This window comes from Melospiza melodia, chromosome 7, assembly GCF_035770615.1.
Source record: "Melospiza melodia melodia isolate bMelMel2 chromosome 7, bMelMel2.pri, whole genome shotgun sequence".
NCBI classification, from domain to species: Eukaryota; Metazoa; Chordata; class Aves; order Passeriformes; family Passerellidae; genus Melospiza; species Melospiza melodia.
The window spans coordinates 25,703,489-25,730,940 of record NC_086200.1 but is presented as its reverse complement, the minus strand read 5'-3'; the positions used below and the strand labels follow the sequence as shown (position 1 = coordinate 25,730,940).

General features: G+C 39.1%; 1 protein-coding gene across 3 annotated transcripts in view; it reads left to right on the top strand.

Annotated features, from left to right (window-relative positions):
* RANBP3 (RAN binding protein 3) overlaps positions 1 to 27,452 on the top strand; it is a 56,687-nt gene that overhangs the window by 11,051 nt on the left and 18,184 nt on the right. The window contains exons 2-9 of one of the 3 annotated variants that reach the window (XM_063160743.1): positions 3,913 to 3,968; positions 12,421 to 12,624; positions 18,027 to 18,063; positions 18,152 to 18,238; positions 20,752 to 20,823; positions 21,996 to 22,061; positions 23,554 to 23,646; positions 24,755 to 24,858. In XM_063160743.1, coding sequence (XP_063016813.1) covers positions 3,913 to 3,968; positions 12,421 to 12,624; positions 18,027 to 18,063; positions 18,152 to 18,238; positions 20,752 to 20,823; positions 21,996 to 22,061; positions 23,554 to 23,646; positions 24,755 to 24,858 — 719 coding nt within the window. The remainder of the gene's footprint in view (positions 1 to 3,912; positions 3,969 to 12,420; positions 12,625 to 18,026; positions 18,064 to 18,151; positions 18,239 to 20,751; positions 20,824 to 21,995; positions 22,062 to 23,553; positions 23,647 to 24,754; positions 24,859 to 27,452) is intronic. The other 2 variants (XM_063160745.1, XM_063160744.1) reach the window with 2 other exon arrangements.

Sequence of the window (27,452 nt, the reverse complement as noted above, 5' to 3'; positions counted from 1 at the left end):
ATCTAGGTTAAAAATCTCATAGTAAATAGTATATATGACTTGAAGATGATATCTCTGCATGAGCTATGGAGTATTTTCTGTTTCTGCATTTTGATTTCCACAGCTTGTGAAGGAAGCTCAGCAGATTTAATAGTACATGCTTTTCTCACAGCTCATAGGGCATTTATCAATAGTTAATGACTTGATAGTAAAATATGTTAAAGAAATTTAATTTAGCCTGTGAAATCCAGCTCTTGAGGTTTTTATAATTATTCATGCAGGTTGAAATATCTGCAGAGTGAATAAACTGCAGGAAGGAGTTCTGTGGATTCAGTTGGTTTTTAGTTGTGGATTCAATTTGATTTGACAGCCTAAAACTATTCAGGTTTGTATAGTTCCAGGTCTTGAGATTGGAGAGGTACTATCTCTGATGCTAATTACTGAAGTTTTGCTTTCCTTCTTACATGCTTGGACTTCATCCGAATACCTTTATCAAGACTGGCTTGGTTAGAAAATTGACATTTCTCCAGATCTTTGTTTTGCTGTGTTTCTGTCTGCTTTTCTGAAGAAAACAACCCCAAGCCTAATCCTCAGTTTTTAAGAACTGTGTGTTCTGACTGCTCATCTATTGGTGAAGGAGATCTCATGTTCTCTTACATGCATTCTACCTGAAGTTTAAAGGTAGAGGTTTTTTCCTTCGTATATATTTCCTTCCTTTCCTTTATTTTCTTTTTAAGTTGCTGACAGTTTAGTGGACCTGGCAGATCTGTTTTATCATAGGTCATCCTTCAGACATCCTGGTGTAACAAAATCTTGAGAACGTGACCGTCTGGCCCAAATGTTGGCTAGTACAAATAACAGTGGCATTCTTGTTTTGAATCAGCACTTGACTGGAAAAACCAAAGAACTACCTAACATCTGCATTTCCGATCTGCAAAAATAAAAGCTGATATGGGGGTTCTTCAGTTGATGGAAACAACTGATGGTATGTGTAAGTGCTTTTGTATGAAAAACATTAAATGCTAGAGAGCTCTATGTAAATGCATTTGAAAACATAACTAGAAATAGGAACCAAAATCTGGAGCTGGGCATTTGAATGGGAAATTTGATACTAGAATTTTTTTACAGAAAAAAATTGATGCAGAAAGGGATGATTGAGGGCAGTATTACTTTGCTTTTGATCCCTTCAATGAAAATGTTTACCCAAAATTTAAATAAGGCTTAACAAAATAGGCTGTATTTAATGAAGGTGATCAGATGAGGCAAATTAGTGATCCCTTCTTGCCTTGGACTAGAATTAGGGAGATGTGTTCAGCACTGTGGTATTGTTGCAGACTTCAGAAAGGACACAAATGAACAGGTGTTCCCTGTGTCTGTTCCTGAGTAAGCACTGGTACAGTTGTTAGCTGTGAGTGCCTGTTGTCTCATCCTCGCTCCTGACGCTGTCAGTTGGTCTCACAGTCAGCAAGAGCAGTAGTGAGATTCTTGGACCTTGAATACTGGATGACTGTGTTCCTTCAGTGGACAAAGACTATCAGATGTTGCACCAGTGTTCCCTTTTTCAGGCTGACTGACAGACCTGGCCATAGTTTGCTTTATTAGATCCTTTTGCTATTCTCATTTGTCATAGCTGGACACAATCTCAAATATTTGGAGGTTTTTCACTCGCTTTTGTTCTTTGTTCTTTCATCGAGTTATTTTTTTCCTGTGAGCTTTCTGCTGTTTCTGACATCTGTCTTCTTTTTTCCTGAGTGCTTAGTTTTCAATCACTGGACTCCATTTTGTATTTTGTGTTACTTTGCATCAATTTCTCTGGCTACTCATTCCATCTTTTGCCAGCTGTCCCAGAGTGCTCTTCTCTGCACTCTGCATTGTTGTTGAATCTGTTTATCTTTGCTCTCTCTCATTACTTCAGTCCCTTGTTATGCACTAGAGAGACAAGTAGATTTTGTTCAGTTCTCCTTGGTATTTGTGGAATTTGGTGTAGGAGTCTCTTGTAAGGTGTGCATGACAAGTCCCACATTCTGGTAGATGTCCCTACTCATTGGTTTGGCAGAGGGCATGCTGCTGTGGCAGTAGCACTAATGAGCACTGAAGTATTGTCTTGGTCTGAAAAGACAGGTGTCTGCTAAAGAAGGCAGGAGCTTCCCCTGAAATGGAAACTGTAAACCCCCTCCCTCCACATTGTTATAATTTTGAAATTAAGGAGCTCTCAGGCAAAGATACAGGAGCAGGAATAACAGTTCTTTATTAAGAAAGAAAATTTAAAAAAAATAGAAGAAAAGAAACAGTACAGTAATACAAAACAACACTGACAGAATCAGGATACAACCCAAAACCCTGTGGGTCAGGGTGTTGGTAGCAGTCCCATTAAATGGTAGATGCAGTCGTCCTGCAGTGACTGGTGTGGTTCTGTTGGAGCTGTGATCCTGTGTTTTCCTCTGAAGATCCAGTGGTGGTGTAGATGGGCCTGGTTTTCCTCTGGGAATCCGGTGGAAAAGGCTGACTATGGTCTTCCAAATTTCTGATTATTTCCAGAGAGGAATGCTTTGCTCCTCCCTCTGGGTGGCACACCTCACAATGGGATGATGTAATTTTTATCAGTCATGCAGTGAGACTCAATGGCCCATTAACAGAAGATATCTCCCCGAGGGAGGATTGGTTGTGGAAAAGATAAAGAAAACTACCCAATTAACAAAAGATAACTGCACCACTTCTAGCAAATAGGAATAGAATACACACCAGCATTTCCAACCTAAGACAAGTATACCACATGGTATTAAAAAATAACTGTCACGTTGAAGTCAGGGTTTAAAGGCTTGGCTGTTGTCTCAGTGAAGCCCCCCACAGGCAGTTTATACTGAGGCACAGGAAATGAAAATGGATCCCTGTCTTGTTTCAACACACTCTGGGTTTTGGGACAGGTATTACATATAAGGGTCTATATTGTTTTCACTTCTGAAATGAATTGTCTGCACAGTGCTCTTATTAATAAGCATTTTTAAGATTCAGCATTATTTGCTGGATAGATGAACTTAAAAAATAAAGGGAAAAGATATCAGGCAAAATGATGTCATAAGTAACTTAGTTTCTTGATTAATTTTACCTTTTGTAGAACAAATTATGCCAGTCTTGCTAGATCAGTCTTGTAGTGATCCATCTAAAATATAGAAAGATCCATCTAAAAAATAGAGGCTCTTCTACCTTCTCAATTAAATGCACAGTTCTGGTAATAATTTTCATAATTTTGTGTATGTCAACTAAAGTTTTACTTTTTCAGCCAAACTGATCTAATATAGCAGTTGCCAAATTGACAGTTTCATCCCTTTTTCCTTATACGGTGATCCAAGTACTTTACTGAGCCTGCAAGATTTTGTGGTACTGTTCTTTTTTTTTGGTGCAAGGTGGCTCTTGATAGCTTTATATTTCCTTTTTCTTTTATGCTAGCCTTTCAAGCTCTGAAAGCTTTAAAAGTTCTAGTTTTCTTAGGTGTCTAAACTTGTTTATAAGACTGGAAAATTGCAAAGGTGGAACTTATTTTTTTTTGATTTCTTTGCAAATCTAGCTCTCTGTAAATCCCATTTGCAGACTGAAAGACAGCTGAAATATTGTACTCATCTTTATATACAAACATACAGGAGGGCTGCTGACTGCCTAGTGTGTGTGCAGCTTCTCTTAAAATATAACTCACAGATAAGATGCATCAGTTTGTTGAATGCTCAGGAATTCTCACCTCTGCTTTATCACACACACTCCCCCTTTTTACTTTTGAAGATCAAGTCGTTATAAACATCTGTTACCAGGAGCTGGTAGAAACAATATGTGTAATGGCTAGGGATTCATTGTTGCTAAAAGCATCATAGAACATAACATTTTCATAATTGTCAATATGAATGTGCTTGGAAAAAACTCCAATGATTTCTTTTTTTACAGAAAAACCTGCCATTGCCCCACCTGTCTTTGTATTTCAAAAGGATAAAGCACAGAAGGTAAGGAGATATTGGTACCTTTTTTTGGTTTTGTTCTTAGCCCTGACTCCTTCCTTCCATGGTGATTAGCCTTTGTATTGTTGTGAAGCTGAAGGTGGCTAATAGAGCATTAACATCATTAATGGGCATAGGGCAGGCAGGTACTGAGGGGCTAAAAGTGGGAAGATGTATGGTGGTTTCACAATTCCGGGTCGCTCTTCAGACAGAAGATGGACCAATGTGGAAGAAAAAGTATGGTGAAGGTGTATCGTGAACATGAGTCAGAGGAGTGCTGATGCACTTAGCATGACAAAGCTACAAATTTTGTTTTTCTGATAATAGGGTTAAGATAAAGCAAAGACAACTGCTCCAGATTATTGCTTTTTACCTCAGGGTACTTAAATGTCTCTCATATCTTTGGTTTGTATGCTGTGAAGTGTCTAGTTACCTTGGGAAATGGTAGTTCTGTTCCTGCATCTCAATATGGTATTTAATTCTGTCTGGTTAATAGTAAAAGCTAGTAAGATTTATGTGGGAAAAAAAATCAAGGTTTTTCAGGTTTCTGTTGAAGATGGTGGGAACCAAGAGAAGTATGTGATACGCTTTCTGTCGGATCACTGGATTGCTTTGTTGTTTGTGGAGTCAGAAATGTTTGAATTGAAATACTGAATCATTTTTCAGATGATAGCTTTTCTTTAGTTTAGAACAAGTACCCGACTGAAGCTTTCTCACAGGTTCAATAGGCATATTCCTCAGCAGGAGCTTGAAATAGTTTTTCAGCTTGGAAAGGATTTAAGTCTGCTGTCCTCCTAGTATTAGCTAATCAAATTAAATCTGCTAGAGAGTAAGTACTTTCAAGACATTCTTTTAATTACATATTTTACAGTGACTGTTTACGTATACTGTGGAATGAAGGAGTGGTAGTGTTTGCACTACCAATTTTGATCATGTTTCCTTTTAGGAAACAGCTCCCAGTCACCCACTGTTGCTTAGACTGTTCTGAAATCCCTTACGAGTTGCATCATGGTGAGTGTTCTGCAGGTGTCCTTTACCATGGTGGTGATCATAGCAGTGTGCAGTCCAGGCAGAGTGACATGGTCCTGTGTTCTTTTTACCTGGCCTGGTCTTTACATGCCAAGATAGCAGTTCTTGTACTCTGAAGTTCCTTCATGATGCACTTTGCTTCTGCACCCCTTCAGCAGCCTCCATACTGCATGCCTTCAGCATTAAGCTGTGCAAACTCCTGCACTGGGCTGTGAGACAGTTCTGTTGCACTCTGATGGGTGTCAATAAAATATTTGTAAAAATATATTAATTAATGGGATAATGTGTTTTGGGACTAGCAGAGATGATCCAGAGAGAGACATCTCTGATTTTAATCTGCCCAGCTGCCTCTGAGGATGCTGAGGTGATGCTGAACAGATAGCTGTATTCAGGACCACCTCTGCCTCGGCACAGACAGAAAGTCTGGCTTTGTTTGGTAGAGAGTCTGTGGGTTTCTCAGCATCTTGAAGGCACATGAGTTAGAAATAAGTTATACATTTATTTAAATGCCAAGTGGTGGTGGTGCTGTTATTGGGGCTAGCCACTGTTGCTTTGGGCATGGAGTAAGTCTGGCTTGGGTGAGGAATAGGGCCTGTTCCTTGAAACAGATCAGAGAGTCTAGTGGCAGCATCTGTCAGTTAGTTGCCAATTTTCAGAGTAGTAACAGACATAAATGCTTATGCTAAACTGTGTGTTGTATGGAGATGTAGGATTTTTGAAGTGGTTAATAATTTTAGTAGCTTTTATTGTGGTGTAGTTGACACTGCAGAGAAGGACTTGTAGAAGTATTAGTGCTGTGTTTCTTGCAGTTTGATTGGATGAAGAGCTTGTTGCTTGTGCCAGTAGTTGTTTTTTGTAGTATAGATATAGAAGTAGTATAGTCAGAACATGATGCTGTGAGCCCAAAGTAACAGCATATATACTATGCTGTATATATCAGAACCTAGCATTCAGGCCAGTTTTAATCAACTTAATTAAGGAAAAGTGCATCAAGTTACATACTGGTTGAGATCTATCACTGTATTTTCAGAAAGACTTAACAGCTAGGTGTTCCCAAGATGGGTAAACTCCATTACTGTTTCTGTAAAAGGTGCTTGGTTAAATGCATTGCCTACCACTAAAGACTATCCTCCTTAAAGTTATCAGGGAAATCCTGTAAACAGAGGAGTTTTTCCTTCAGCAATGTTTTGAAGAAAATGCAAAAGTAACTTCAAAATAGTTGTCAAACAACACACTACTTGAATATGTAATTTCTCAATGTAAATTATAATTTTATTTTAGCAAAATGTCTATCTAGTCACGTCACTTTTTTCTGTAAGCAGAAGTGTTAGTGGAGGCTTTTTAGTGCTGACACAGCAGTCTGACAAGAAGCTGAGGGGAAGAAAAAACACTGCATTGTGTATTCAGTTAACTGTCTGTGATGGTTATATATGTTTGTCTGCTATTTTTCCACATAAACCTGGATGTCCTAAGCAGAATTATTTAATTGCAGCATCTACAGATCCTCTCAGTAGTACAGCTGGGTTGATATAAATCAGTGCTCTTACTGGTTTTTCTGGAACTAACAGTAGTGTCAACTATTAAGTTAAACAATGTTCTTTCTCTAGAAATCCTGACTTAAGTTTGTGCTTGGTAGGTGTCTGACATTTGGGTCATACCAACACCACGGAACATTTGAGGCTTGGAGCAGAGTGGCTGGAAAGCTGCCTGGTAGAGAAGGACCTGTTGGTCCTGGTCAGCAGTGGCTGAAGGTGAGCCCAGGTGTGCCCAGGTAGCCAAGAGGGCCAGTGGCACCTGGCCTGTACCAGCCGCAGTATGGCCAGCAGGACTGGGCACTGCTGAGGCATTTCAAATCCTGGCTTCAGTTTTAGGCCCCTCATGACAAGAAAGTCACTGAAGGGCTGGAGCATGTTCAGAGAAGGGAACAGAGCTGGGGAAAGGTCTGGAATACAAGGCTGATAAGGAGCAGCTGTAGGGGCTCAGCCTGGAGAGAGGGAGGCTCAGAGGAGACCTCCTCGCTCTCTACAACTCCCGGACAGGAGGGTGGAGCCAGGAGGGGGTCAGGCTCTGCTAGCAGGGAGCAAGGGACAGGATGAGAGGAAATGACCTCAAGCTGCGCTGGGGTGTTTTAGGTTGGATATTGGGAATTTCTTCACTGAAAGGGCTGTCCAGCCCTGTCACAGTTACCCAGGACAGTGGTGGAGTCCCCATCCCTACAGGGAATTAAAAGCTGTGTGGATGTGGCACTTGGGGATGTGGGCTACTGGTAGACTTGGTAGTGTTGAGAGAATGGCTTGACTCTGATCTTGGAGAAGTTTTCCAACCTGAACAATTATATGGTTTTATGATCTTGTTCTCCACTAGAAATTGGAAAATATTCAGGATGTTCTAGGACAAAATTCATACCAGTCTGGAAACTAATTCTTTAACTGCATCTTCCAGCTAGGGATATATACACTTGAATAAAACATCAGACCTTGCAATTTGACATGTTTATTTAGAGGGGACAAAAAATGCATAGTGTTCATAATGCTGCCCCTTAATGTTATTTTATAGAAGGAGGTTTGAATTTTCTTTTGCAATTAAAGACACTTGAGCATGTCCAGAGAAGGGCAACAAGGCTGGTGAGGGGCTTGGAACACAAGTCCTATGAGGAATGACTGAGGGAGCTGGGGTTGTTTAGCCTGGAGAAAAGGAGACTCAGAGGTGACCTTATCACTCTCTACAGCTTCCTGAAAGGTGGTTATAGTCAGGTGGGGGTTGGTCTCTTTCACCAGGCAGCAACTAACAGGACCAGAGGACACAGTCTGAAGCTGCACCAAGGGAAATTTAGGTTGGATATTAGGAAAAAGCTTTCTACAGAAAGGGTGATAAAGTTCTGAAATGATCTGCTCGGGGAGGTGGTGGAGTGGCCATCCCTGGATGTGTTAAAAAAAAGACTGGATATGGCACTCAGTGCAATGGTTTAGTTGAGGTGTTAGGGCATGAGTTGGACTTGATGATCTTGAAGGGTCTCTTCCAACCTCATAATTCTGTGAATTCTGTGAAAAGATAGGATTAGTCTGTCCTGGTTTTCAATTTAGATGTCAATGGTGGACGTCAAGTTTGTAGTTACTAAATATGAGTGGGTCTGCATTTTCATGATTTTTATATCTCCTTAACTATTTGAGAACTATTTTTACAAAGTGTGAAATATAATCTTGCAAATATCTGAATTGTAGCACTGCTATTCGTGTTTCTGACAAGCAGAGTTCCTAAGGCTGATACGAGTTGGAAAATTGCATCAGCTTAAGGCTCAAATGCTGAGATCTGAAAGCAGTACAAAGTCTGAACCTCACTATGTTAGGCATGGAGTATTTCTGTTACTCCAAATAACTTCTTTATGAGCTAAGCTGTGTTTTTCAAAGCCCTTTTTGAATTAAATATTTAAATTGATGGATACAACTTATATCTGTGTTTAATATTAGACACTTTGGTGTTTCTGATCTGAAACTGATTTTAGCTTCTGCCGTAAAACCATTTCATGACAATGGTGTTTCTGGCCATAGATTACTTTAGGTGATTTTCTGAAGTTAACTTCTAATATGCATTTCTGAGGTGAAAGCATTCTGTCATTTTTGGATTGACACATTTTTAAGCAATTATATTAGCTCAAACAAATTAAATCAGTAGTAGCATAAAGAAACACTTTGTCCAAAAATGTTTTTAAAATAGTGTCATTTGTTCTGCTAGTATGAACTGTTGGTAAACTGGTCGTTACTCATAGTCATCTCACAGGACCATCACCATCACCATTGTCATCACATATGACCTCCCTAGTCACATGTATAGGAAAAGGTAGATTCTCCACTCAGATTTAAAAAACTTCTGCACTTGAAAACACCATTGTTTATGATGTAGCTTGCACCTTGTCCTCCTCCCTCCACCAGCCTGTGCTGGGGTATTGGTAGAATATAGAAAAGAGCACTTTAGTTTGTTGTATAACTAGTTTTGATCGGTGTACTGCTTTCCATATGTGAGTTGATAATGATGGCCTTTTAAGATTGACTCTGAAAGAAGGTAAGTTATGTGAAACTTGGGTCATGTTCCATACCAAAGTGGTACAGGTAACTGGGGGTCCTAAATGCAAAGCTTCTGGAGTAAATAAGGGCTTATGTTGTTAAATTGTTCAAGCTGTCATCATGGTCTTAACTATGGAGTCTTAAAAGTAGGTGTAGAGTTGTAAAACTGATGGATGTGATTGGAAGATGGCATTCCCAGGTAGCCTGGAGAGCAAAATCATGAGTTAATTTTTTTTTTTTAAGATATGTAAAGTAGGGGTTAGTTGAAGTCTTGCTTTGATGCAGTGTTATTTGGAAATGCTTGGGTTTTGGTGATTTGGGGAGGCAAATGACCAGAAAAGATTCTTCATGCTGTGGCCATGACTTACAGGTTTAGGATAGTGACAGAGAGAGAACTGTGAAGTAATTTGTGTACAGAGAGGCCGAGCATTCCCTTTCCCAGTCTGTTTCAGCATTGTTAGCATGGATATCCAGTGCAACTGTATTATAAGTCCATACTATACTTAAGGAGTTAAAATTTGTGCTTAAGAGGTCATAATTTTGAATATGTTGCTGTACTTAAAAGAACAGTCATGAGAAGGTATTTGGAGAGACAGTTGTGTAGAAAAAGCTTGGAGGAATATAGAGAGGCTGATAAAGGCTGTTAGGCATAGAGACAAGAGTTGTCCTTGGCTCTAAGGAGGTAAAAAATGTGAAAAGATATACTGAGAGTAGTCTTTTTAGGCCATTGGATAGAGGTGCTAGGGTGAGGAAAATGAGGAAGGGGGTTGCAAATAACTCAGAAATGGGAGGAAGAGCTGGTCCAAGAGTGCTTGTTCCAGTCTTTATTGAAAAATAATATGATTTCCTTGCCTATATTTGGTGACTGTGGTATCATGTGAGTCTTAGCTTTTAATTATTCCTTCATGTCTCTCTTTATTTTCTGCAATACAGAGGAAGCCAAATCTCCAAATAGATGTATTTAGTCTGGGTGTGTTATTTTTAGTTTAAAAAAAATAGAAGTTGTTTGATCTGGTTGAGCAAGGTGAATTTGTGTAGGTGGCTTCCTAATATTATTCAACTCTCCCTTGATCTTTGCCATAGTGTTTAAGAGGCAGGAACTGGTTTCTGTCAAGTTCTCCCTAGAACTGTATTTTATAATGAATGCTTTCGCTAGAGAGGATGCTCAAGGAGTAACACATTTCTCAGGCAAAATATTCCAGCAAAAATGAAGAGAGTGAGCTGTTCACAAGCTCCAAAGAACTTCCAGAAAGAGCTTAGATCAGAATTCATGAAGCTAACAGACTAGGAAACATTTTGAATAGTATGCATGACCGAGGATTAAAATTAATTTAAAGAGTTCACAGTTTCCTTTGGATATACTTTTTTGAGAGCAAAAAACAGGCTGTACAAAATCTGCCTGGAGCAGTTCTGGTTTGATAGATAAATCCTTGAGTCTTTGTTGGTCTTGTCTTCCCTGACTTAAACCATATACTATTCACAGAATTCTGAAATTTACAGTAGTTTTTGATTAATATACTTTTTTCTAATATAATTTAATTTTTTAAAATATAATTATATATTGGTCATGAAATTCTTATATTGGATTCAGATTTTTCTTCATAGAAGTGGTGATTTGCAATAGTTGTTTGTTTTGTGGGTCTTGAAGCAGATATTCCAGTCTTGCTTAGGATGGAAGTCAGATTTATACTTATTTCCACTTTTAAAAATGCTTGACAGCAAGCAGTTCAAGTATTACAGGAGTTACTAAAATCTGTTGGATGTTTACTTAGCCTACTTTAGGATATTCTAGACTGTGGTGATATCAATTATTTGCAAAATATTCTGTCATTTCCAATTTTAAGTGCTTAGCACAAGTGTGCATTGCATGTTCTTGCCTCTTCTTCATTACGAGCAATTTTCTAAACTGTACCTAGAAGTCAGTATAAATTTCTGGTAAGGCTCTTTTTTTACATATATTTTAAGTGCTTTGCCCAGTTCCAGGTAGCCTTTCCTCCTGTTCTCCCCAGACAAAAAGGTAAGGATAGGTGGCTAGACTGCTAGATTTTATTAAATATTTGGTGAAAAAATGTTTCTTTAACTCTTCTCATTCTGTGGGGTTTTAAGCTAGTGTTTGGGTCTGTTATTTACAGCTAAATATTAAAATGTTAGATAACTTTGACAGTACAAAAACCCAGCACCCTGAACTTTTACCTGATATCCATAGTAATATCCCCATAAATATATTTTTACTATTTTGAACCTTAATTATAGTAATTTCTTGCATAATAAAATTTCATGTATCACTGGCTTAAATTATCATGACAGGGCAAGTGTTACTTGAAGAACTTGGCTCTTAAGTCCTGCTGTTTATTTTTCAGTCTTTTGCTTACTTTCTTGCACAGACCAAGGCAACGATGAGCATTTTTAGTTTCTTCATTCTACCAAGTTTTCTGGGAGCAAACTGAGGTTGTGTCCTTTTGAGTGCCATTTTTCCTTACTGCATAATTCTTCAGGTACTTCACCATAAGATGCCGGGAAGCACAGGCCACAGGTTGCAAGTGCACATCCTCGGCCTGCATGTTATCCATGGACTATAATTCAGTCCTTAATCACAATACAGTTGTTTGTGCTCAAAGCCTTTTTAAAACTTGTTCATTCTTCTGATGTGTACAGAATATGATAATGCTAGCTTTTGTTGTACAGGCAGGGATGTGCAACATTAAATGATGTGAAGGAATGAAAAGTCTGTGGCAGAAGTTCAGCAAACACCAAATCCCATTAGGGTGCACTAGTTATCCAGTCATGTCCCTCCTTGAATTAGATTGAAACTTGCTAATTTATGAAAAAAACATTGGTGTTGCTTTTCAGATAATTCACTGTCATATAAATATGAAAGGATCCTGTGTCTTGTGTGAATGTTAAAATAATTAATTTGTGTGAGAATTTTATAACCAACCTCACCTCCCTCAAAAGTGGGCTGAAGAGGCAGTGGAGGACACTTATTTAGAGTAATTGTCTAATTTTTATATCTGAATCTGAAGGTGAAAGTTATCAACTGTCCTTTAGTCCTTGAGAGAGGGGAGGGGTTAAACCCCAACAAGCCTGTGGCTGGCAAAATCCTCTTTGCTGGGGACACAGATGATTTTGGTAACTTTCAAAAGAGTGCATTTGCTCCAACTAAGGCTTTTCTCAAGGATGGGAACTAATTCTGTCAGCACGTTCTGTTACAGAGTTTCTATGTATTTTAATTGGTGTCTCAGGAATAAGCAGCTTCTTCTGCCCTACTGTGAAAACAGTGAAAATTAAACAAATGGATCCTCTCGCTAGGACGACCAATCTCATGTTGCAGCCTTGCATTGAAGGGACGTTGTCTTTTCTGCTCACAGTCCCCTGCAGAGCAAAAAGCTTTGTCGGATTCAGGCGAGGACCCCCAGGGAGAGGTTGAGCCCCCCTACCATGGTCTGGGTCACACAGAACCAGCTGGTGAGTGCGACTCTGAGCACCCTGCTCCTGCTGTGGCCTCAGTCAGTGCTACCCTGAGTCCTGCTTCTGAAGCCCAGCTTGCTCCTATTCAACAAGAACTGGCAGGGGTAAGTGTCAATCTACCAAGTACTTCTGCTGCTGAGGGGATTAGAGGAAAAAGTCCCTTCCGTTAGGTGGAATCCGTTGCTGTTCAGTGTAGGTAGTGCAAATCACAGTCTGTCTGGTTCTTTGATTTCAAATGTTAGTCTTCTCTAAACCCTTGTTCCAATTAGAGGTAATGAAATTTGTGAGTCTCCCTAGTAGCGTAGCGTAACTGTAGAAGACACCTAAAGTATTTTAAAATTTAAAGTGTAAACTGTGTGTTTGCTAAGGGCAAGAGCACTTCTAAATAAATGAGAAAGTGGGTCTATATTTGATGGATTTGCTTCAAGCAGTGAGAGGAGGACTCTTTGTTCCCTCTATGGGCCATGATATGCTGCAGCTTGACCAAGTGAGAAGGTAATGCAGCTTCCACTGGATATGTCGTGCCGACCCGTAAGGTATTTAACAGACTAAAAGCACCAAGCATTGTAGCAGAGTTTTGGATTAGGGACGAAATCAGTATCTTGTGGAAAAGCTGTCAGTGCTCATAATTTGATTTTTCTTCTGGTGATGTGGCAAAATCTTTTCTGAAAGACTGGATGACTAAATGACTCCTACCATACAGTCTTTCAGAGCAACTTTAAGTGTTCCTAATCTTTCTGGTTGGTGGACCATGTTTTCTTGGTACAGATGAGTGTCACTGTTCATTCTGGCATCACACCCTAGGCACGTGCTCTTTGCTCAAGCTTTGTTAAGGCTGCTTCACCCAATACCTGGACCCTTTTCTTGCACTGGTTGGTTTTGAGTTTTTTTGTCCAAGAATTGGCCATTTCAAATAAACCTAGTACTGAGTGGATTGTCATGATAAGGTGCTAATAGCTGTAGGTTAAGCACCTCTCAATGTTCAGACTGTTGCTTGATCAACTGCAGAACTCTTTCTTTTTTGAAGCTTGACATTTTCGAGACTTAATATTTTAAAATATAGCTGGTAAGCATGTGCGGAAAATCACGCTCTGAAAAACCAATGTCCATAAAGGAGACAGAGGAGTCCTGCAACTTTATTTGAATAAAAAAGGAGAGAGTCCCCTGGCCACACGTTCCCACCAAGTTTTCTTTCTTGAGGTTCTGGAGGGTGCAGCCTTCTCTTTTAATCCCAAACTCCCGGCCGCATGTTGCCCTCTTCCTTTCCCCATTGTCTGAAGTACTAGGAAGGTAGAGCCTTCCCGAACTGCCTATTGCATATTCCCCCTTCAAAGTGTCATTTTACCCCAAAGTTCCTAAGTTCAGGCTTGTGCTGAGTCCTCCACTTGTCTGTTTCAGGAGTTGGGCTGTCTGGGCTCCATAACAAACCTGCTGCTTGAAGTTAGGGGAGACATTAAGACCCATTTCAAAGACGTTAACACCCATACCCTCGCCCATGGAATTCTTTGTAACGATGTTATCACACATCTTTCCTATCAAACATAAATCACAGACTTTTATCTCAGTTTTCTGTCATTTGAAATTGCAGTTACTAGAACTATCCAAGAGAATGGTGTTAACCAGACTTTCAGGAACGCAGAAAGTGGTTATCCTCATCTTGTTCTTAGAGAGCAGAAAATCTTACCCCAGTTAACTGTGTTCTGAAAGAAATTTAAAACCCACGAATGCTGTTGGGGATCATATGCAGAAATTAGTGGCTGTACAAAACATCTGTTACAGCATTCTTCTTGATTCAATTCAGTTAATTAAATGTACTGAATTGTATGGTGCTCAGTATGGGCATGTGACTGGCATGCACTAGCAAGTACTCTTCAAATTATTCGAGTGTCTTACAGCAAAATCATCCTTTACCTTGAAATCTAGAGGAGATTGATGCATCTTAGGAGTGCTTGTACTGGCTCATTGGAGAGTCAGTTTTCATGCAGTCTTCTCAGGGCCCGGGAAGATGGATAAGACAGAAGAAGAGACACTCCATATTTCTTGTTTACTTGTTTGTATACATATTCACAGATATTTCTGGAATGGCATGAATTTAGTGTGGCCGTAGGTACAGCCCCTTGCAGAGCTGATGGTTATGTCCTAACTCTTTGCTATCCCACACCAACCTCCCACAGCACATGACCATCCCAGCAAGACTGCTGATTAAGAGGTTCTGGAACAGCTTTTAAGCAAATCATGGCAGTTCAATAATGCCTGTGTATGTGCAGAGTGTCTGGACTGAAGACTTGCACTACTGTGCTTTGAAGTCCATTTTATATGATTTTTGCATCTTAAAATGCATTTTCAAAGGTAAACACTAGAAGTGTTTCAAAGATAAACACTAAAGCTCCTAGAGCTTTTCCTGAATTGCGTTGACCTTTTCTGCTTTAGCCAAATTCTCCCTTCCTCTCCCTGTTTCTCCTCACTAGTGTAAATAAGCAAAAACTGACAATTTAAAGTTTTGAAGTTCTTCTCTTAGCTTGATGTAACAATTGTGTGACGAATCAATGTTTGTATTTAGTTAACATCTGTGACGTATGCTCTTAAGAAGCAGTTGGTAGCCTTTATGAAACTAATGTCCTTAACTAGAAGCATGTCTTAATTGTAGGAGCCTCTATAAATAGAGGCATATATGTAACTTTTCTCTAGCTGGATTTCTGAAAGCTGGGGACAGAGGGAATAAGTGAAAAGTGGCTTCTGCTCTTCAATGAGAAAATTCTAGGTTGGATTTTGCTGTTACCATTTTGTGTCTCATCAGCATCTATTCCAAAGAACTGAATGGAGATAAATTTAATTACCTTAGTGGTTTCTTACAGTATGAGCTGATCCTTGCTTTTGTTTCCTTTTTGTGGGGTACTTATTTAAATCATTATTTTAAAGCTTATTGTTGCTGTAAAGTACAGACTGAGTAGGTTGAGAAGTGTAAAATGGAGAGACTGGACTGCTGTTCATTGTCACTAAATGTAATTTGCTGCTTTTCCAGTCTGTCAGGTTTGTCATGCATATATAAACCCCTGCTTTTTGTCTAGTGTACCCAGCTTTCTCTGAAGCAGCACTGGTATGCAATTCTGACTGCAGTGGTGACTTACTTTATCTGTGGTTTCATAGAAAAGTGAAGCTTATGCTAATACAGTAGATCTGTGTACCCCCACGGAATCTACCTGGCATCTATTTGACCACAGGTACACAGCTTTAATCTCCCAAAACTCTTGGGCTAGGAAGCATGGAAATAACTTGGAGCAGATTTTCTGTTCTGCTTTGCCCTCAGTAGAGTACAGAGTTGGTTTTGGATATTGATGCCTGTTACCCACTAAACATGGTGATGGTACATGAGTTGTGCTTGTCAGTTACAAAATTACAATAAGATTATTTGAGGCACAAGCCTCAAATCATATGGGTTTGACTTTTGAATGTTTTACTTGAGCATTGAGAATGAAGCATATGTTAAGTTTTTGACATTCAGGTGGAAATAATTTGTTTATTTTTAGGGATTTTTTGCATATAGAGATTGCAGTTCCAGTAATGCAAATTTTTTACTGCCAAGTGTTTTCTTTTCACTTTCAGGATTTTTGATAAAAGTGGAAACAAATTGCTTTTGTATGTGACAACACTTTATGGGCAAAATGGAACAATTTTGAGTTCAGATGCTGATTGTTGAAATACATGATATCATGGTTTTCCATTTTATCCTTATCTTTTGGGAAAGTATTGTGTGTTGGCAAGGTCAGTGACTAATAAGACCACTTTCTGGTAGTACCATGGACTACTTGACTAATTATGTGGAAAGAGCCATGGATCATCAAGTGCAATATTGACATGGCTGGGCTGATAGTTCTGGAATGCAACTCCCTGCATTCACACACACCTGTCAGTAGCTTCTTATTCCTTATGCTAAAGGTTTCAAAAGTACTCAACTAGGGTGCTAGTGAGGTAGCTATGAACATAAAAGAGAAAAGCCCTTAAAGGTAATTAAATAGACACAGTGCAGTGTGTTTTTAATTAGCATTTAATAGAGTACTGATAGTACAGTATTATCTGGGTTCTAAATGTATGCAATGCTAAATAGAAAGTTTTTTACTTTCTGATATTCTTACACGCATGGTATGCCTCACATATCAGTCCTGTGCAGATTTGTGCAGTCTTTCTGTGTGTCTGCCTGCTCTCAGTGTCCAAGTGGGCCAAATCATGGTGGAGAAGGAGTTTTGGGGCATCAGTGGGCTCTGCCCATGAGCTGCCATTCTTCCATTTATCAGCCAATCTCTGAAGTAAGACTGAGTGAAGGGGAGGTGGCCATCTGCATGTCCTGGGGCAGGAGTGGGATTAAAGGGTAGTGTTGGACTGGGCAGATGGTCCAGTATGTCAGAGCTGTCTGAAAGGATGGTGTAGCCAAGGTGGGAGGTTGGTCTGTTCTTCCAGGTAACAAGTTACAGGACAGAAGGATATGGCCTCAAGTGGAACATTTAGATTGGATATTAGGAAAAGCATGTTCCACAAAAGGTTTGTGCAGCCATGGAACAGGCTGCCCATGGCAGTGGTGGAGCCATCTTCCCTGCAGGGATTTGTAAGATGTGTGGATGTGGCACTTGTGGACACGTTTTAGCATTGGGTATGGCAGTTCTGATGGATCACTTAGACTTGATGATCTTAAAGGTTCTTGCTTACCTAAGCAATTCAGTTGTTCTAAGATGTTTTGTAGTGAGATGAAGATGTGATGCAGCCGTGATCACCTTCGATAGTGAAAGGAATCTGTCATGGGGTTATTTTTTTTGGAGGAGCAAAGGAGATTATATTAGTTGAGGAACTGACAGAGAGATAGGAGGAAGGAGCCATAGAAATCCTCAGAAAATACATAAAACCTTTGTTCAGAGACTTTTTAAAATATCTATGATAGTTGGTAGCCTGTGGTGCTTCTTTTTTTGTGCTGGTACTGTGGAACATGTTAGGGGGACTATCCATTGCTAATTCCAATAAAAATACTGTCATACTGGTTTACAGAGCATGCTTTGAAAGGCATTCCTCTAATGCTATAATTTTGTTGAAGGAATTAATGTCACTTAGTAATTAGGTAAAGTGCTTTGGAATGAACTCACAAATAATGGGTATGTTTATGTTCAGCTTGAAACTTCATATTTTAAAAATTAAACCAATTTTGAAAACTGTCATTTTCAAATTTTCAGTATATAGAAAATGTAACTGTAGTAATTGTTACAGTCCCTAAAGATATTAGTGCTTGGGAATCTTCAGGAATCTTACTTGTAAATGAAATATTTTGAATTAATTGCTTTTGATAGTATCTGTGTGAAACTCTATGCTGACATATAAATCACGGAAGGTTATTGCGTTGAGTGTGTATCATTGACATTAAAGAAAAATTCTCCTAACTGATGTTTAAAATATTTGGATCAAACAGAAGAGACTGAAATGTTCAGTATGTGATCTTTCTTTGATCAGTGTAATCTGATTTCAGAGATCTGCAGATGGATCAAGTCCAGAAGATGGAGATGGTAAGAGATTTTATTGTAAAATTAAAAGCCGTGAGTGTGTGTCTTGCTGGGATGTTTTGCGCTTTCTCTAATGAAGTTTTTTCTACAGAATCTGATCGAGAGGATGGAAGCTACTGTCCACCTGTAAAACGAGAGAGAACTTCATCTTTGAATCAGTTCCCTCCTTCTCAGTCAGGTAAATGCTGCTACGCTATTATAAATGAAGGGATAGTTTTCCTACCTAGAAATTCTTTTTCCAGTCACGTAAGCAGTCTTATTACTGTCTGTTGTGCTTTGGGTTAAGACCACAGCAGCCATGTACTCATGTTAGCAAATTTGATGAAGCCCAAAGGAGCTTACAGATAGTTTTTAAAAATGTTTTCTATCTGTAAGTTTATGTGTATTTGTAGTTTTACCTTTTACTATTGTGCTCTTAAATTGCAGAATTAACCAGAAATCTTCTTGATTTGTTGTGATCAGGTCGCTTCATTCCAAATTTATATAAGTGCTACCTTTTTCTTAGTTACTCTGCTGCCAGGGAAGTTTTTCAAGTCTCAACTCATGTTTTAGTCCTCTTTTCTCTTCTCCCATTACTTTTTAAATGGGGAGGATTCAGTGCACTTCTTAAGCACCTGACATATGCAAGAGAGAATGACCACGGCCTGTGTGTGTGCACAGTCAGGGCAGTGAATTCAGTGGGGTGAATTCATGCAGTTCCCTTGCATGGGAATGGTTCGTTTGATATTTGTTCACTCACAGGAACAGTCTTGATTTGTGCCATCTCTCCTCACAGATCATATGAAGGTTTTAGCTTTGGTCAACAGTTATTTTAGTTATGTCAGTGTTTGAGGCAGATTTTAAGACTGCTACTTTATTTCTACTGTCTTAAGTTGAAACAAAGAAGATGAGATACCTTGAGAGAAAGAAGTAAAAAAATGTTCCTCTCCTATGCAGCACAATCTGGAGATGTGACTAAAAGGTGAAAACCTAGTTGTTTTGATTTTAATTTGAAAGAAATAAATGACTGTGAAATCCAAGATGTAGTTCTAATACTTTATGGAAATACCATTTTAAATTCATGCACCAATGCTAGTCAGGAGATGAAGCTCTTCTCTTTCAGATCCAAATTTTCTGTTGGGCAGCTCAGTGGGTCTCCAGATGTCATCCTGTGAATTGGATGATCAGTGTTGCTGCTATCTGTTTGCTAACCACTCTTAGTAAAGGAATGCACAAAAATAATGAAGGCAGGGTTTTGTAGATTTTTCTGTGAGGAATAATAGTATGTGTATAACCAGGTTTCCCATAGTCTCTTAACACTTGCATTCCGCTATGTCTTTGTTGTATAAGATTAGAATCTCTGTGCTTACATCTGTTAGGAAGTGGAGGAAAACAATTTACTCAACTCTTCCTTGGTTAAATACTGGATATTCCAGGAGTCCAGTATCCTTTCTCAAGCCTCTGCTTAGTTAATGAATTTTGAGAGGATGTGGTGATTTATTGACACCTTTCTTCTCCTCTGATGTGTGTTGTTCTCAAGCAGTGACAACTTTGATTTGAATTGCAAGTTTCATGAAGACCTTTTTGAATATTGTTGACATTATTCAATGGCTTTGGTTTCCAGAAAATCTTTTACTTTCCCACCTTCTTTTTTTTGTTTTTTCTTTTCTTTTTTTTTTTTTTTTTTTGGAGGGATTATGTTTCTCTCAAGAATAGGGAAATTTTGCTTACATGAAAACTGTGTCATGTTTAAGCTTAAGGCAGACAATAGTAAAAAGAGAGAAGGTGGAATTTAAGGAAAAAAGAAAAAAATTTTCAGGCTTAATTATAAAAGGCAAGTAGCACATTTTTTAGTACAATGGTGTTCAGAGATGAGCTTCTTTTCTCTTTTCAACATACTTGAACTTTTTCTACAGCTGCATAAAAACTAAAAAAGCCAGTAAATATTACAATGCTTTACTTCATGCAAAATTATCTGTTAGAGAATCTGTCTCCTTCTGATTGTCCTATTTTATAAACTGGATTATGATTTTTGTGTAATACCAAAAGTACTAGAACTGCTGGGCAGGGTGTCAACCAAACTCCCTATTGTTTGCTTCTTTATGACCCAGAAAAGGGTGGAAAAGAGGTGCTGTCTTTTGCCTGCTTTTTCAAGTATTTTTTTCCTTTGGTTGACTATTATGCTGCTGAGGTGACATCTGATAGTACTCTGATGTGCTCTTCTCTGTTTCTGTAGGAGTTTTGTCTTTGCAGGGTAGTTCAAACATAAGTTGCTTCTTGGTGAAAACAGTGCGGTCCATCAGAGCACAGATGTTCATGCCTACTCTCTAGCAGGCATTACACACCTTTCTGCTCTCTCTGCTCAGGGGCCTTTGGAAATGGTATTACACATTTTGCAATGCTATTATATATACTAACGCCACTTCTGATTCCTAATTCAGATACAGTTCAGATTGGGAATCCTGTATTTATACAGGATTCAGAAAAAATGAAATTTTTTCTTTGTCTATTTCAGGAGACACTTGAGAGGATTTTATGGGCAATGGCTTGTTTGCTACTTCGGCTGTAATGCTGTTTTAATTTAGAAGAAACAAAACCAAAGTAAAACAAATTACTAGAAAAAATACTTCAGTTTGAATTCTGGGAACTGGTTTATAATAAAGAACAACATCCACAACTTCCCTTTTTTTTTTTCTTTTTCCTTGGCTGCAGTAACAAAGAACAATGTCTTTATGCCATCAAGCTTTTGTGAACCCTCTGCAGGCAATTCTGACTCAGAACCAGGTGAGCTTCCTCATTTTTCTGCATTTTTCTTGAAAAAATATTTCTGTTGTTAATTTGTTGTGATCTAAAGTACTTCAGAAGTAAGACCCTGTCTGTGAGAACAGAAGTGATGATGGTTCTGATCTTAGACCTGTTCTCTTGCTCGCTTTGTTGTTCAACATCACCATTGCTGGAGGTAATTAAAATAATATCAAAGTTGTTGAATGCTTTGGGAGTGATGGTAGAATGCTGCAGTATGACCCTTTCCTGCTAGCCTCACAATAAAACCTTTGGAAAAGTTTCATATATCTACTTCAGAAAAATGTTCTTTTATATTGAAAAGCAAACCAAGCATAAAGCATGGTCATGTGTTCAGCAATGATCTGTGAACCCTGTGTTGACAGAACTGCTAATTTTGTTAGTCTCCATCGTTCTGGTTTGGTTGTGTTGGTATCATGCCTGTTCTACACATCAATATCATATGTTTATAACCAAGCACAGTGAGACTGTAAGATGCTGAGTTGTCTTATTCTGAGTACAGAGATTAAGCCCCTAAAAGGAAAACAGTATAATTATTCTTTGTAAGTTGTAAGGAACTCAGTTTTTAAGAGCTGTAGATTTATAATTTTTTTTTGAGATTTGATATTTAATTTAAAAACCATAACTGTAGTGAGTGTGAGCAAAGGCGTTTTTATGTTCATACTCCAAAAGCATGAGTAAAAACTTCTTATTACAAGAAACTAACATTAAGCAATTAAGTTTAACTTAGTTTATGATCATTAGCAATTAGATACTTGTTAGCAGCTGTCACGTTCAGTCATAATTTTGATTGTTATTTCTTTAGTTTGATTCTCACTTAAAACCTTTATTATCTTTGTTAAGTCCTTCACAGAAGGAGCCCCATTTCTCTGTTGAATACAGTCTTTTTCCTGTTTCTTCTGAAAAAAATTTTGAACTTCTTGCTTGTGATACCATGTGTTTCTTTGAGGTGTATATTTGCTGTGATGATTCACTGGAAATTCAGGTTTCTTTCAGAAGAAGAGAATTTGTTATTTGGAAAGCTCCTAATAACTTTGCATATTTATAGAACTTGTGGGTTGTTACAGTGGGGAAAACCTGAGCAATTCTATGACTGAATGGCTATTTCTAATATGTTACAGCTTTGTCCTTGTAATTTTGTATTTCATTTCCAGAGGAAAAGAGCAGTGGATTCCGGCTGAAGCCACCAATACTTATCCATGGTCAGGCACCGAGTGCAGGTGAGTTCACTGTTTACTCCGACAGTACAAAGAAACCTGCTCAAGCATTTTATTTAGTTAGTAATTTCATCAATCAGCTATAGGAGGTGGTAAATAGAAGGTGGCAATACGTATGTGTCTGCAGAAAAAAAATCTTGTCTTCTCGGGGGTGGTTGTGCCCATATCCATTGTGTAATGCATATGGATGCATCCGTGTTTTGCATTGGCTCAGCTGTGCATGTTTGAAGTGCATCACCCAGCTGTTGCTGCTTAGCAAGCTTCTGTTTGTGCTTGGAGTTATCCTCCAGACATTGAATTTGATTCCTTTGGTAGCAAACCATAAGAAAAGGGGTGTTCAGCGAGTGCCTTGAGCAAGTTCTGGCCATTACTGAGTGTTTAGTCTGCGAACAGGCCAGGGCAGCTGGAAGTGTCAAGAGAGTGCCCACTTCTGCTCTCCCTGGCTTTTGGTGGCAGTGTAAGTGGCAGGTCCATGATCATGCCTGTTCTGCGCTACAGGTTGGCTATGACTGAGTTTCCCGTTTACTGATGTAGACCCAGCCACTATCAGAAAGATGATAGTATTACAGCTTCTTAGGAATTTGAGGGGGAAAAAAACAAACCCAAAACTATATAGGTAATGAAAGCTATTATTGCATCACTATATGGAAACTTCATTTCACTTGAAGGAAGAGTGGTAAATTTAAGAAAGGAACAAGCTGTTTTGAGTTTATGAGTGCTTGAACTTTGGATAGCTTTATAATCTGATGTTATGCCCTTTTAATATGGGTGACCTGAAATGGAACTAATTGCTATGAGTAAGTTCTGTTGCAGTATTTATTGGATCAAGGGTTCTTCTTGACCTATGGCAAGCCCAGAAAACTGAATTTTCTGGGCTTGCCATAACCTTCTAGAGTTGATGTAACAATGTTCGGGGGTTTTTTAATTAGGTTGTTTAAGGTCAATTCGCTTTTTGAATCATAGCAGAATTAGAGTTGTAGGGCTGTGCATCTTACTGTAACAACCAAAGAGGCCAGGTTAATTCAGAAAGCCAAAAGGTTATTAAATGACACAACACAACTATTACAGTACCAATATGTTTGATTGATTGCACAGATAAAGAAATATTTTACTACTATCTGGACATTACTTTATTAGAAGGAGAAAAGAAGATTTGTAATGTGTAGTTGAATAAAATGTCAGTGCATAAATAGGTTTACTGGAATTCTCTTACATATTGGCTTTTATTTCTGAATTACTTTCTTTCTGTGCTTTCCTGAATAAGGTAGACAATGTATTTTAAAGTGTCTTTTTAGGCTAGGAAATAGTCTTCCCTATTTGGGACTAACTCTCTTTTGAAGCTGAGTAAGGAGGGATGGAAAAGAAGTGAGTAGAAGCTTTTCTAGTGTTTGTTTTTAATTGTGTGTTCCGTTGGAAGCAGTTAGAGAAGATTAGATGAAGCTGAATTTTCCGAATTTAAAACTTTAGACTTCTTGAAAAAACTTTGCACTTGCAGGTCTCCCTAGCCAGAAACCAAAGGAACAGCAGCGAAGTGTGCTCCGTCCAGCAGTGCTACAGGCACCGCAGCCAAAAGCTTTCTCACAGATGGGTAAATAATGCTTTTGCTTTCTAAATACAGTGGAGAGAGAACAAAAACATTGAATTTGGTTAATGTGGTGGCTTGCTTTTACTCAACACCCACCTTGGTTTTTCTAGTTTTCTCCTTTCAGAAAAGAAATATCTTAAATAGTAAGTGTATCTGTATTACATGAAGGATAGCATAATAGAACCTTCAGGTCTTGTGTAGGGTGACTGTCTGATGTTGCCAGGCCTCTAACTTTGCTGTAATCCATACTTAAGTTCTGAAATAAAAAGAATTTTAAGAGTGTGGTGTAGCAGTCAATCTCAAATGACAGCATTGACCATGGTGTAATAAGCTGTTACTGGTAATTGATCAACAATGAAGTACCTAAATCAGTGAGAGGTGCCTCTGGGCTTGGGGACCATTTTGCTGTTGGGGCTTTGAAGTACAAATTTAATTCTGAACATAGAATTTTAATTTTTAAGTTTGGTCATTCATATAATGTTTATTGTATTATGGAATTATGGAATTTGATGTAGCTGACGGAAATAGACATGGTGAAAGTGTGGAAGTTAATGTGAAAAGCTGTTGAAAGTCCCTCTATCCTAAACCCCATGTTTCCCCAGCCCGATGCCGTTTGTTATGTGGAAGTTTAGTTGAACAGAAACAGGAGTAACTTCAGTTAATGCAGAGTCTGGCATAGAACCTAATATTTCTAGTTTGATTTCTTGACATGCCTCCTGACACAGATTGGACTCTACAGAGGACTTAGTATTGGGGTAAAATTTTCAGTGAGAGTTCAGTATGTGAGCAGGTAGATCAATCTGAAGACAAACCCTGCTGGCTGTGAATAGTATTAGATTAGTTGTACGTATTGAAGTCTTTACAACATTTGTATAGATTAATTTGCTGACTGCGTTTTCTGCATTTGGAATTTTGATTCTGCTAAGAATTGCTGAATTGTGGTCCTTATGTCTCTTGCAAAGTACTATGGAAAATTTTTAGTTTACATTACAATGTTTAATGGACTTAAACAAGAAAACTACATTCTATTTGCATAAGAAAAATTTTATGACAGTCTAAATATCTAGAGAGTTCACATATATTTTTTTGGTTTTTTGTTTCTGTGTTACAGTTCTCAGCAGTGGCACCAATGGTGTAAATATCCCTCCAGATTCTGCAGCCACATCAGAATCACCAAGTGATGGAACATTGAAAAGTTCAGACTCTGAAGACAAGGTAAGTTCAAGAGGGAGACTCAAGGTGACAGACATAAATATTTTAGGAAATAAAGCTGGAAAGAAAAGACAGACAAGGATAGGTTCCACTATGCTAAAAGAAACTGTGTGAATGCAGAGGCTTTGTTTTGGGAAGGCACTGAATTGGTCAGGGCTTTATAGATAAAGATCAGAGGGGAAGCCAGCAAGAGGGTGATCAAAGTGAACCTTCACCAGGCTTTAGGTTGTTTATTGAGCTGGTTGGTAGGATTCTGAAGGACAGCAGAGCTCATGAGAGCTCATTACCTGCATGGACAAACATGAGAATGAATAACTTATCCCAAAGCGCTTGAAACTGTTCAAGTCTGGGAGGAGGCCAGCATGTATGGGCTTGGGAGCTCCTTAAATTCAGAAAGAGAATGTGCATGTATCTCGTGAAAGCAGTCAAGACACCTGAGAACTATACAGAAGGATTGCCTGGATGTGTGGGAGAACTGGGAGAGCCTAAATTTGGCTGGAATTGGGAATTACGGGGAATGAAAAGCTGCAAGCAAGGCTTCCACTGGTACTGGCAGCAAAGGTAAAATGAAGGAAAATCGTAGGCCTTCTGCAAAATGTTAAAGGGAACCTAGTGGTGAAAAAAAAGAAAAAAAATCTGAGGTACTCAATGCCTTTGTCTTGTTTTCTACTGAAGAGGTCTGCTGTCAGGTCTACCAAATCCTCTTTTTAGGGGAAGCTTGACAGAGCAAATCATTACACTAAATTTGATTAAGGACTGTGTTAGACAATTTGACATACACTGCTCCATAGGACCAGACAGGATGTATCCATGGGTGCAGAGGGAGGAGTCATGGTTTAACCCCAGCTGGCAGCCACGTACCATGGAGCCACTTCTTCAGTCCCTCTACTCAGCTGGGATGGGGAGAAGAATCAGGAATAAAGTAAAGCTAGTGGATTGAGAGAAGAACAGTTATTTAAGTGTTGAAACAGAGTTAAGTATAATAATAATAATTGTAATGAAAAGGGGAGAGAGACAGATAAAACACAAAGAAAAGAAGTGATGTCCAGTGTAGGTGCTCAGCACCCAGTGATCCGTGCCCAGCTTGTCTCCCAGCAGCCATCAGCCCCTCACCAGCAGCTCCTCCAGTTTACACACTGGGCAGGATGTTTTATGGTGTGGAATATCTGAATGGCCAGTTTGGGTCAGCTGTCCTGGCTGTGCTCCCCTCTCCCCGTCCAGCTTCTTGTGCAACTCCTTGCTGGCAGAGCATGAGACACAGAGAAGTCCTTGACTTGGGGTGTGCACAACTGTGCCACAACTAAAATACCAGTGTGTGATGAAGATTATTCTCATCCTGGATCCAAAATACAGTGTTTTGCCAGTGTTGTACTGGGAAGAAAATGAGCTCAGGACAGGGAGCTGAGGGGTGCTTGTGTGAGACCACTAGCTGTCCTCAGAGAGTTGTGGTACTGTGGTGGGTCCCAGTTACTTGGAAAGAGGAAAGCATGGCACACCTTTCCACAAATGGCAAGAAAGAAGTTCCAAGAAAGTAGAAATGGCTCAGCTCCTTCCTCTCCCTTTGTAGTGAAGGAGTCCTAGGATATGAGGCACCTTAAAGGGATTGAGAACAGCCAGCATAGATAAAACAGAGACCAACCTGATGAGTTTTTATCCTCTGAGATTATTTGCTTTTCAGAGAGCCCTACTTGTTGATTTTGACTTTAGGCAAAATCGTTGTATGGTCTGAAGTGTCATTGTCATGGCCAAAATGGAGAGAGCTCTACTGCTTGAGTGGAATTTAAAAGTGGGTGATAAATTTGCTGAAGCAGTGAGCTTTGAGGGTAGCAGCCAGTGATTGGAAGTCTGACAAGTGTCAATCACTAGAGGCATTCCTAAGGACTGTTCAACATATACACAAACATCTGGCAAGGTGGAATAAATCTTGTTATGTTTGTGGATACTTATATACTGTGGGAAGATGAAAGCAGTTTTAGTAAAGCAGCCCGTAAGTCCTCTTAATCAATAAAAGGATACACTACTTATTCATGTTCAATCTATTGTTCATCACTGCTGCACAGCACCTGAAGGTTCTTGAGCTTTTTGTTCTCCTGAGGACTTTCTATTCTGCACCTCTGCCACCTGCTTTCCACAAGTGGCTTTGTGACTTCTCCCTGCACACGCCGTGGTGGCACATTTCCTGATTATTCCCATACCATAGTTCTTGTTCCACTATACTCAGAGTCTTTCACTTACAAAACTCTAAAGTAGTGTTGGAAAACAATTGCAACCTGCATGGGAATCACTCCTTCCTGCTTCTGTCCTAACTTCCTACTCCATAGCTTTTAACACTGATGGGAAGACCCAACGCTATGCACACACAAAGCCTCAGAAGTGACCCGCATACAGCAGTTGCCTCTCAGCAAGGCACACTTCCATCAGCATCAACAGCACCATAAGTAGAAAAAAACCCAAAACCACAGGAAGTCTGAGCATATTACGAAGAAAACTATATAGTTACTATGGGAACTTGGTTATTAGGGAGTACCACCTGCTCCCCTGGAGAGGACACTCAGGGGGAAGATGCCTGTCTAGGGAACTCGTTACTAGTTTTTATG